General features: G+C 41.5%; 1 protein-coding gene across 1 annotated transcript in view; it reads left to right on the top strand.

The window, feature by feature from the left end:
* The window catches only part of sdc3 (syndecan 3), a 47,809-nt gene extending 43,691 nt beyond the window's left edge, over nucleotides 1-4,118 (top strand). The window contains exon 5 of the mRNA XM_037693539.1: nucleotides 1,760-4,118. Within this exon, the coding sequence (XP_037549467.1) occupies nucleotides 1,760-1,926 (167 nt within the window). The 3' untranslated portion in view covers nucleotides 1,927-4,118. The remainder of the gene's footprint in view (nucleotides 1-1,759) is intronic.
* The last annotated feature ends 8,273 nt before the right edge of the window (nucleotides 4,119-12,391 follow it).

Genomic DNA, 12,391 nt, shown 5'->3' with positions numbered 1-12,391 from the left:
ATAGTATTACGAGAATAAAGTCGTAGTATTAAAAGTCATAGTATTACGAGAATAAAGTCGTAGTATTACGAGAATAAAGTTGTAGTATTAAAAGTTCTAGTATTACGAAAATAAAGTCGTAGTATTAAAAGTCATAGTATTACGAGAATAAAGTAGTATTAAAAGTCATTGTATTACGAGAATAAAGTCGTATGAGACTTATTTTTTACAGCTGTCGTAAAGTTTTGTCCAGTCAGATCCACGACACCACCTGTCAATCAATTCAGTGGGCATGTCAGCAAATGACCAATCCGAAGCTAAATGCTCCTTTAAATGAGTCACTGTGTCTTTTCAGCCTCTTTCTGGTATATTTATTGAAGACCTCCAACAGCGCTGCAGGTACACAGTTTTGCTCACTGAGCTCTGTTTTCAAAGGTAAACAAAAACATAAGTCGTGACGTCACGTATATACATCCCAGAAGCAGCATACAAAAACACAACAGTAGGTGGCAGTACTGGAACACGTTTTGAGTAAGAGCGTCAATAACAATAAAGTTTTAACAAACATTCTTCATTTTACCACTGTTAAAATTCGGTAAACCTGCTTTATTGTGTCGGAGTTCATATAATATTACAACTCATTTAGCTTCGGATTGGTCATTTGTTGACACGCCTACTGGATTGATTGACAGGTCGCATCATGGATCCGACTTGTGGAAGAAAAAATAATCAACGACAGTTGTTTAAAAAAAAGATAAGTCTTTTATGACTTTATGCTCATAATTTTATGGCTTTTAATTTTTTTGTTCTTAGCGTGGCCTTAAAGCTCCATCGTACTCAAAGTGATCATTAGATGCACACTTAAAACTGGTTTCACTTTTAGAACCAACCTAATTCAAGATGGCTGCCGCAGCCACCATGAAAGTGTCTGTAACTCGGTCAGTTTTACTGTTTCTGAGCTAAATATTGGTGCGGTAGTAGCCGAGAGTCATCGCCAACACATGCGCTAACAGATTGCATAAGAGTTTGAAACGTTGGCACGCAAGGCAGCAGGTGACATGTCATTTAGTAGTGTCAAAATAGGTGATTAAAAATGAAAGAAAATGAAAATGATCATAAATTATTTTCTAAGGACAATAAAATGTGACAAAAATCGTTCAATTTTATTTTAATTGAACACTTTAAACAATAAACTCTTGGTGCAAGCCTAACAGAAATCTGTTAAAGGGGTTTGATATGGTTTAATGTTAGATTAGAGTCCAGGCCTTCAAGGTGTGTGTGTCTTCATGAGGCCACACGAGGTGAAAGGTGAACTTCATGTTGCAGCACAGCAGCGGGGGGATAAACAAGCTTCTCCCCGCACGCCGAGCATCATCAAAGTGTTCTTTAATCACTCTGGAAAGTAGCAGTTTGTTTGCAGCTTTGGCATCAATTCAAGTTAGCGTTAACGAGGGAGTTTCTGACCGTTTTGATAACCAAACACTAATCTCTCGCTCGCAGCGTGGGCTCATTAGAGATGCGAGCTGCGCGAGGAGGAACAACTCTGCCTTAAAGAACCACGTAGCTCCGCAGGGCTGCGATTTAGCATGAAGACGCTGCCAGCACGGCGTGTGCGTTGGCACATCGAGGCTCATCAGTTTTCACTTAGCATCTAGGTGATATAGCCACGTAGCTCCGCTGTGCAGTGGAAGTAGAAAAGTGTGTGTGTTGTGGCGTGCAGCGGCTCTTTGTGTGTTGTCGTCTGATCGTTACTGATGGCCTGTTTTCTCTCCCGCTCCAGCTGTGATTGTTGGAGGCGTGGTGGGCGCCCTGTTCGCCGCCTTCCTGGTGATGCTGCTGGTGTACAGGATGAAGAAGAAGGACGAGGGCAGCTACACGCTGGAGGAACCCAAACAGGCCACCGTCACCTACCAGAAACCCGACAAGCAGGAGGAGTTTTACGCGTAACACTCAGACGCCGAAGACAGACACGCGGCGCACCGGGGGGAGAATCGAGACGAGAGAGAGAGAGAGAGAGAGAGATACTCTAAACCCTCCCCCCCACCTCCTGCTCTTCATCATCCTACTCCCCTTATCTCCTCATCCCTCGCCTTTCTCTCTGGGGACTTTCTTTTCAATGAAAATGGGGAAAAAGTGGACAAAAAAAATCCAAATATATTAAAAGAAATAACGCGTACACACAGATGTTTTTAAAGTTGCCGTTGTTATTAATAACCTGCAGGTTCTCTTGTTCTCTATGTAATATGATTATTTTGTAAGAAAAGCAAAAAAAAAATCTGTGTTTTCCAACACGCACACACAAATCAAAAGGCCTAGAAGGGAGAGGAGGAGGAGGAGGAGGAGGAGGTGAAGAGGAAGCAGAGAACTCAGGCGGAGCACGTCTGGTTGGCCGTGCAGAGACCAGGGTCAAAGGTGAGAGGAAAGGTTTCTTTTGTGCCTTCCGTCCCTTCGGTGCTCAAACGCACACACATTTATACAACCACATGAACACAGCTTACACACACACACACACACACACACACTGGTATCTGCTGGAAGCTGGCTCTGACCTCTCGCTCTGCTCGGCCAACCAGAACGTGGCGCTCGGCCGTCGCCGTGTCTCTCAGTGTCACTGAAGCCGCCGTGGACAAAGCGTCCCGTCTCGAGGACGAGCAGCGAGCCGCGGCCCCCCCCTCTGCTCCTCTGGGCTGTACAAAGACTAGTTATGGATAGTAATAATATTCAATAATATATCAATGTTCTCTGGGGGCTGGACAGCGAGTAATAATAATAAAACAATAATAATAATAAAACGGGAGGATGTGTATTTAGCATTTAAAGAAGAAGTTTATATGTAAATATCAGCGTATCCTTTCTGGCGTCACTAACCATCTGCATGACCATGAAGCGTTTCTCTTCATCACATTTAGACGAGCTGTGCTCTTTCCACGCACACACACTTTTACACACGCAGCTGCTGAGGTCATCGTCATCATCATCATCGCTAACTGTGGTCGGAGCGAGATCAGTCTGGTTTTGGTTTGTGTAAAAGCTGCACGTCCAGTCGGTTCATCCCCTCTTTGCGTTTTGCATGCCTCGTTTATTTCCCCCTCCGCCACTGATTGCCCCTCCGTTCAGAGAGTGGTTATTTGGTTACAAAACACTCCATTGGAACCAGTTTTTATTTTTATTTTTTGTTTGGGAGGGGGTGGAAGTGAAGCAACAGATCACAGTGCTTCTATCTAATAGATTGTAACAATATCCACGCCCGTGTTGCTGGGTCAGTAGCTTCTCTTATACTCAGTACTGTAGAACAAACAAAAAAAATCGCATGGGAGTCCCAACTATACCTGTCCGGACGTGTGTGTGTGTGTGTTTTAAAGAGGGGTGAGTTAAAGCTGGAATGTACTGCGGTAGAGTGTGTGTTTACCTTTTCCAGCAGTTCTCACGCTCTTCCACAGATGGTAACACACCACCTCCACTGCTGTGAGTTCAACCTGCTGCCCCTTTTTCACCTGTGTGAGAGGACGCGTGTGTGTCCACACCTCGTCTAGACCTGCCACCTCATCTGTATGTGTGTGTGTGTGTGTGTGTGTGTGTGAGAGAGAGCGAGAGCTTCACTTTGGTATTTTACAGCTGTACTCCACACCTGCCTGAGTGTGTTGTCTGTTCACTGAATGTGGGGCTGGTCGTCCCTCACACTGACCGTGTCTTTTCACCGTCTGTCCGGCTCGGACGTCTGTCGGCCTCGGGACAGACGGACGGACGAGGCGCCACCTAATCTCACAGGCAGGAAGGATCTTAGCACGTACTGTCTTTTCTAAAGTGACCGTCAAAAGTTGTTCGTTCATACCCATCCAAGCCTGCGTAGCCAAATAAGACGTGTGTGTGTGAAAGAGAGCGTGTGTGTGTGTGTGTGTGTGTGTGTGTGTGTGTGTGCGTGAAGCCCAGTGGAGGCTACACTTTTCTCTGTTCGCTGTTCCCATTCCTGTTTTTATACATTTGCATTTTTTTAAGGCTGAGTTTCTGTCATTGGCTGAGTGAGCGCGAGGAGGCGGCCCCTCCATGCCACCGCCCTGTCACTAATCTGCCACTCTGTTACAAATAAAAGATCCTGATTGGGTAAACGTGTCCTCTCTTGTCTCTTTAATGCCAGCTCCTGCACCCCGGAGACCCCCCCGCACTGAATCTGTTTATAACTGTATGGTGCGTTCATGTCTCAGTTCAGTAGTGGAGTTACAGTTTATTTCTTTATTCATTTATTCATTCGTTTAAAATAAATAAAACAAATTCATCAAAAAGAAAAACATATTGAATGAAAAGGGTGCAGAAAGAAGAAGAAAATTCTTATAATGTCTGCCCCTTATTTTAAAAAATATATAACTTTAAACAAACAACAACTTAGGCTTGAACATCTCCTAAGTGAAAACAGAAACATCGGGCATCCTTCACATGGCACCATACTTTCCCAACAATTTTAACTTAAATCATCTTTTTAAACATATAAATTGTTTTATAAATGTTTATGGTGATATCAAGGCAATTCCACGATCCTGTTCCCTGAATTACATAGTGTTAATCCTCTAATGCCATATTTATTCAGTTTTTCAAGGAGAATGTGGTCAATAGTGTCGAAGGCCTTTTTTAAATCGACAAAAACGCCAACACAATACTGTTTTTGATCAAGAGTAGTTATCTCTTTTATGACTTTACAATCATTTAATATCTTACCTGCTGTAGATAACTTTCTGAATGAGCTTGATTTGGAGAAATAGTTTTGGCTGGATTGACAGTCTGAGTGGTGCTAATGCCGAAACAGATGCTGTTGTCTTAAGCAGAGTTCTCACTGTGCAGTCATCCTTAAAAATAAAATTTTGGCGTTAAATAAAAAATAAAGACGTGTTTGGTCGTGGTCTTTGGACATGCAGCATTATGGCGACTGCCATCCACAACCGTTGCTTTTTCTTAACCCTACCTCTATTTAGTGTCCCAATATAATAGGGCATCAAAACTTAATTTATTTTTCACGTTTGACTATTATTTTTGTGATATATTTGATTCTCCTGGGGAAAATAGTTGTATAGTTTGCCATCAGTTAAATCTTGATGTTATGTGCAGTATTAAACTGCTCATTTCTCAAAAACTTAACACGAAGGCTATTTTATAAACCTTTACATGTCCATTAATTTCATATTATGTGGTTATTCAGCAAGTTACTGCTGTCACTATTTGCCTGTGTAAATAGCCACAGTACTCAACATAAGTGCTAATGTACAAACCTGACGGCGATGTAAAGATTTTCTAAACTGCGTTCATGTGAAAGTTTTGAGAATCAAGTTGTTTGCAGATGATTTTAGTCTCAGCTCTGCTTGGACGCATCAATCTCGTCAGAGCTAAACTAAACTGAGGCTGTTCACAAAGCTATCTGTAACAGGTAAGATAATTTGTTCATACCCGTACCACAGAACCACACTTTAAAAGTGCTGAGCTATTTAAAGATGGACACGGCTTTGTAGAGAAATTTAATATCAGTTTGATTCCCTTGTTGACTTGGTCTTAGACAAAAAAAACCAACCTTAGATTTAAAAAGGTCGTTTTTAAACTGATTTTTTAAAACTAATCTTTTTTGTGAGGATCTTTTCAAGACTTTATTTTATCTTCAAACAAATTGTCTTTGCTCGTTCTCAGTCCAGTACGTGACCATTTCTAATGTAACATTTTGGAGAAATTGGCAGTTTTAAATGGTATTTTTGGACACTTTGTCACCAGTATTCTGTCACAAACACAATTTGTTCCCTTTTCTTTAGTTGAATCTGAAAATGACTCGTTTGACAGACATTAAAAAGAGCTGTTAGCTGTAAACTTGGCAGTCTTTTGTGTGTCCTTAAAAAATAAAGAAACTGAAATAATGGAGAATGAAAAACATGCAAAGCCTGTATGTTTAGAGATGAACGGTGTCTGAAAGTCCTGTCTTTAAGAAACAAAAGAAATCCAGTAAAGACCTGAAACAGAACCTGAGAGAGTCTTTAGTTCAGAAAATGTTTCAGTAGAAGGATGTCTAAAAACACAAAACACTCTTAAGGAATGAAAATAGAGGGAAAAACAAGGCCAAAGGGTGTCAAGTCACAAAGATGTTCTGTCAGGGCTGTTTTTCAGCATTGACATCCTGTCATGACTGATGGATTCAGGAACACAGACAGGTTCTGTCAAATTCTGATCCAACAAGCAACAACATATGAAAACTATCTGACTGGCAACAACTCATATTTTTTAGCCCAACCGTCACTGAAAAACTCAAAATCTGCACAAAGAGGAAAAAAATCACATGCAAAGCACAATCAGTCTTACACTGATCTCTCTTACAGCCTGGAACTGAACGTTTATGAAGCAGCTGAAGAAGAGTTCCGTTGTAAAAGATTCAGTTTCTTTAAAGCAGTGGTTCCCAACCTTGGTCCCTGAGGAACACCATGTTTCAATTGTTTTCTGCTCCATCGTGCCTGATTCAGTGAATTAGTTACTTCAAGTTCTGCAGAAGCCGGTTAATCACCCATTCATTCAAATCAAGTGCGTCAAAGCAGGGAGACAAGTAAAACATGCAGGACGGTGTTCCTCAAGGACCAGGGTTGGGAACCACTGCTTTAAAGCTCACCTCAGTCTGAGAGTCCGCGGTCCAACTATGCGCCTGGGTTCAATCAGCGAGGAGTTTTCATGTTTTTTTTTCACACACATTCAATGTAAGGTGACCGACAGAGTTGACTGTAGCTGGGAATATTATGGTCTACCTGTCTGCCCACTATCCACCTCTTCTTCAGTCAACGTCAGCAGCAACTCTTCTGAAGGTTCAAGGAGACTTTATCATTTGCATCATACAGGTCCTTCTCAAAAAATTAGCATATTGTGATAAAGGTCATTATTTTCCATAATGTAATGATAAAAATGAAACTTTCATATATTTCAGATTCATTGCACACCAACTGAAATATTTCAGGTCTTTAATTGTTTTAATACTGATGATTATGGCATACAGCTCATGAAAACCCAAAATGCCTGTCCCAAAAAATTAGCATATCATGAAAAGGTTCTCTAAACAAGCTATTAACCTAACCATCTGAATCAACGACGTAACTCTAAACACCTGAAAAAGATTCCTGAGGCTTTTAAAAACTCCCAGCCTTGTTCATTACTCAAAACCTCAACCATGGGTAAGACTGCTGACCTGACTGCTGTCCAGAAGGCCATCATTGACACCCTCAAGCAAGAGGGTAAGACACAGAAAGAAATTGCTGAACGAATAGGCTGTTCCCAGAGTGCTGTATCAAGGCACCTCAGTGGGAAGTCTGTGGGAAGGGAAAAGTGTGACAGAAAACGCTGCACAACGAGAAGAGGTGACCGGACCCTGAGGAGGATTGTGGAGAAGGGCCGATTCCAGACCTTGGGGGACCTGCGGAAGCAGTGGACTGAGTCTGGAGTAGAAACATCCAGAGCCACCGTGCACAGGCGTGTGCAGGAAATGGGCTACAGGTGCTGCATTCCCCAGGTCAAGCCACTTTTGAACAAGAGACTGCGTCAGAAGCATCTCGCCTGGGACTGCTGCTGAGTGGTCCAAAGTTATGTTCTCTGATTACAGTAAATTTTGCATTTCCTTTGAAAATCAAGGTCCCAGAGTCTGGAGGAAGAGAGGAGACACAGAATTCACATTGCTTGAGGTCCAGTGTCAAGTTTCCACAGTCACTGGGGTGTCATGTCATCTGCTGGTGTTGGTCCACTGTGTTTTATCAAGGGCAGGGTCAATGCAGCTAGCTATCAGGAGATTTTGGAGCACTTCATGCTTCCATCTGCTGAAAAGCTTTATGGAGATGAAGATTTCATTTTTCATCATGACCTGGCACCTGCTCACAGTGCCAAAACCACTGGTAAATGGTTTACTGACCATGGTATTACTGTGCTCAATTGGCCTGCCAACTCTCCTGACCTGAACCCCATAGAGAACCTGTGGGATATTGTGAAGAGAAAGTTGAGAGACGCAAGACCCAACACTCTGGATGAGCTTAAGGCCGCTATCGAAGCATCCTGGGCCTCCATAACACCTCAGCAGTGCCACAGGCTGATTGCCTCCATGCCACGCCGCATTGAAGCAGTCATTCATGCAAAAGGATTCCCAACCAAGTATTGAGTGCATAACTGAACACGATTATTTGAAGGTTGGCGTTTTTTGTATTAAAAACACTTGTCTTTCATTGGTGGGATGAAATATGCTAATTTTTTGGGACAGGCATTTTGGGTTTTCATGAGCTGTATGCCATAATCATCAGTATTAAAACAATTAAAGACCTGAAATAATTCAGTTGGTGTGCAATGAATCTGAAATATATGAAAGTTTCATTTTTATCATTACATTATGGAAAATAATGACCTTTATCACAATATGCTAATTTTTTTAGAAGGACCTGTATGTGGTGCATGAGGTGGAACAAAATTGTGCACTCAAGGTCCCAGTTACACCTCAAAATAGCCAAAATACAAAAGTATAAAAAAAGAAACAATATATATTGTAATATGATATAAATTAGGTGTATTACACAGCAGCCTGAACATGAGTCTGAAGCTGTTCCTCAGTCTAGTGGTTCTGCACTTAATGCTCCACAACCTCCTGCCTGAAGGGAGCAGAGCAAAAAGTGTATGTACTGGGTGAGTGAGGTCCTTCATGATGCAGGTGGCCCTCTTCCTGCATCTTGAGGTGTAGATGTCTGTGATGGTGGAGAGACTGACTCCAACAGACTTCTGTGCAGCCTTCACCACTCTCTGCAAAGCTTTTCTTTCTGCAGCTGTGCAGCCTCCATGCCACACGTTGATGCTGGAGCACAGGATGCTCTCCACTGCACACCTGTAGAAGGAGGTGAGGACTGAGCTTCCCAGCTCTCCTCAACCGCCAGAGGAAGTAGAGCTGCCGACGTGCCTTCTTGACTATACGGATGAGTGGATGTAGAAGTGTTTGCGTTAGCAAGTGTTTCGGTAAATGTATTTATATTGCCATTATCTTTGGAAAAATTATAAAAAATGAGTAAGAACGGGATAAAGTCATATTTAAAGACAGACATGTGGAGGGAAATGAGAAGAAACCCACGATGATGTTAGGGAATCATTCGAACTCCTCTTGTCAATAAAAATGTCGAATTATTCTTTTAAATCTTAGTGCACATAATCAGTCTTAAAAAGAGATTAAATTTTTGCTAAACGAAGCAAAGACAACACCAGTCCCACATAATATTGTACTAATTCCCTAACAAATGCATCATTAATCAAAATACCAGAACTAATTACAACGTAATTAACCCTGGGGTTTTGGAGCCTCAGAAGGTCAGAGTAATCTACCGCTGTTTATTATTACATCTGTTTTTTTTTTTTTAATGATTAAAAACTATTTATATGCATTCTATAATCAGCTGGTCTGACTTTTCTTAATGAGGTTTTCAGTGTCTTTAAAATGCACCTCCCTCCAACAGAGTCTGGGGATCTAAATCCTTCAGGGTTCACTCAGTGAGGACTTTTCATGACCTCTGTGTGTTTAACTTCTATGAAAATTCAGCTAACCAGCAGCTTCGGTTCCTCCTTCAGCTGTGACAGTGTGTAGTTATCGTGTGTGTCAGAAGGATGTCATGACCCGCGTTTAGCCGAGCTGCAGCCAGGCAAATGGACGAGTGGATCCAGAATGTGGATGAATCATTTCTTTAAATGGCAGTAAAAAAAATAAAAATACGATGAACTGTTCGAGTTTAGAAACGCTCCATTTTAGAAAACAAGTAAAAATGTCAGGAAACTAAAGTCTAAAGAAAAAATATGTTTAAGTGCTTCCAGAAAGTTTAAGGAAATATTGATCGAAACCACTTTAAAAGATTTACAAGGTTTGGCTCCTTGGAAGTAAAATATAAAGAAATAAAAAGCCTCATCCCGTTTCATGACAAAGTCCACGACTAAAATCCTCTTCTGTTGTGAAATGACGGAGCTGTTGTTTTGATCACACCAGGATAATAATCTCATGCAGTATTGCTGGACATCCCCCTCAGAGTATGTGTTGTGAATGACTCTCAGCTACTACCACACCAAATTTCAGCTCAATGGCTGTAAAAGTGACAGAGTTGTAGTCACTTTTGTGTCTGAGTAATGTCTACAAGCTGTGCCATCTTTAATTGGCTTGACTCAGTTCTCTAAGTTTTCTAAAAGTTTAGTTAAAATTCATGCAGTGGTTCATGAGATATTTTGCTAACAGTTACATAAACACTCATTTGGCAGCAGGCGAGGGTGCACAGCTCCATGTGCACATGAACTTGTAATTTTTAACCCCTTTTCTCTGCTTTACAGACATCAGTTTTTAGTGTTTGGACTCCGTCATCAGCTGTTCTGATTTAGAACAAGCCTTTTTCTCAGGCCTGCCGTGCGCACGAAGCCGTGCACATGATTTCCAACATGTTTCAGCATGTGACATCCAAGCTTTTCATCCAACACAAGGAGTTCTGCTGCCATTATGAAACACATCCGGAACGTCTCAGACCGGACAGAACCGGGAGAACAAGCTGTCAATGTTGCACCTCCTGGTTCCAGCGAGCCTGGTTCTGTTGTTGCCCCGCTCATGTGGATTATCCACCAGGACACGGTTGCTGGAAAGACGTGCAGCCACTGAATTATTCAAATGGCATTTCTTTCTTTGCTTGTAACACACAAGGGAATCCATTTCAATCAATTCTGTTGTTGGAAAAAAAAATCTGAGCGAAAGGATGAAAGACCTGGAAGCCTGAAGACAAAACTGCAATACCTCTGCAAGGCGTGATGAGGCTTGTCAGAACTTATATTTTTGGTAATGAGGCTGAACTCCTTTAAATTCTTGGCCATCGTTGTGACTTCTGCAGAGCCGTTTGGCTCAACCTTCATGCTCTGAAGCACTTAAAGCATCAGATAAAACTGTTTCGCAACATAAATCCAGAAGAAATTGTTTGCAGACAATTTTCGCCAGCTTCAGCTCGGCCTGACCCACTGACGTTCCACACAGCCCTGCTTTCCTCAGTGCTAATCTGAATATAATCCTAATTAACTTTTCATTTATGCTGGTTTAACTCTGCAGCATCTCAGAGAAACAGATCATTCTTGAGGTATCAAATTAACATGTATAAAACTCAGAAAAACAGTTGTTTGCGTTCTCCTTATCGTAACAGATGACACCAAGGTCACCTGAGGCGGAGCAGCTCTGCAGCTGGTCTTTTTCTAAAGCCAGACAACAAGATGTCCTGCCTCTGGTTGGTGTGCTGCTAATGTCCAAATATGGCTCCACAGAATGGCTGTGTGAAGTGAGTTTTCTCTGGAAGGGCAAAAGAAGCTGCACAGCAACATGAAGTTCTGATGCTCCGGGGTCAAACCAGGGCCCCACCTGCTGGGTAAGAGGAGAACAGCTAAAACCTGTGCCAGGGCCAGGTGGTTTTTAAAAACTACATCTATCAATAAATAATAGATGCAGAATGTAGAAGCTGAACTTGCAGATGGGAAACTTTATTCTGACTTCTGCGTTCACATTATTATTTTACTGTACATGTTGTTTTGCAAACTTCTGCATACTTTGTGCTTTTTATTTTAGCCAGCTCGTTCAGAAGATTGGTGCTATTACTTCTGGTTTATGTAACTTTTAAAATTTACATTGTCAGGAGATTTTTGGTCAAGGTGTATGGATGTTTTTAGCTACTAGGGCTGAGAATGATAACTGCCCATGAACCATGTGTTTAAGTTACCAGAGAGTTCTTGTGTCTCTCAGAGAGGGCTGAATGAGGAGCTGATTTGATCCTGCATGTGCAGCTGTGTGGCCGAGGTCATCATTGTCTGCCTGTGAGCTGAGAGCTGATAAGCTTATAAAACACTTCTCGTACACTGCCCGCAGATTCTCGTGACTGGACTCCACACATGTAACTTCTGTACATGTGTGTAACCTGTTGTGAACATCTGCCTTTGAAAGTAAAACCGATTAACATTCTTCACGTGTCCTCGAATGTGGCTTCTTTGAGTAAGTAATGAATGGAGGATATTTTTATCCAACGCATTATTCACAAATATATTCCCTGTAGAAATACGTGTACATTCTATTTCTTTAAAAATGTTGTTCTCGTACTTCCTGCTTCTGTTGTTTTATGCCGCTAAAAGGTTTTAGCTACTTTTAACACTTCAGTTAGTGTCTTACTACTTTTTAGCTTTTAGCTGTTGTTCTGCTTGTTCTATCTATCTATCTATCTATCTATCTATCTATCTATCTATCTATCTATCTATCTATCTATCTATCTATCTATCTATCTATCTATCTATCTATCTATCTATCTATCTATCTATCTATCTATCTATCTATCTATCTATCTATCTATCTATCTATCTATCTATCTATCTATCTATCTATCTATCT

This window comes from Nematolebias whitei, chromosome 19 (genome assembly GCF_014905685.2).
Source record: "Nematolebias whitei isolate Nwh7 chromosome 19, NemWhi1, whole genome shotgun sequence".
Classification (NCBI taxonomy): domain Eukaryota; kingdom Metazoa; phylum Chordata; class Actinopteri; order Cyprinodontiformes; family Rivulidae; genus Nematolebias; species Nematolebias whitei.
Note: the sequence above shows the minus strand (reverse complement) of the source record. Positions and strands in the feature narration are given on the sequence as shown.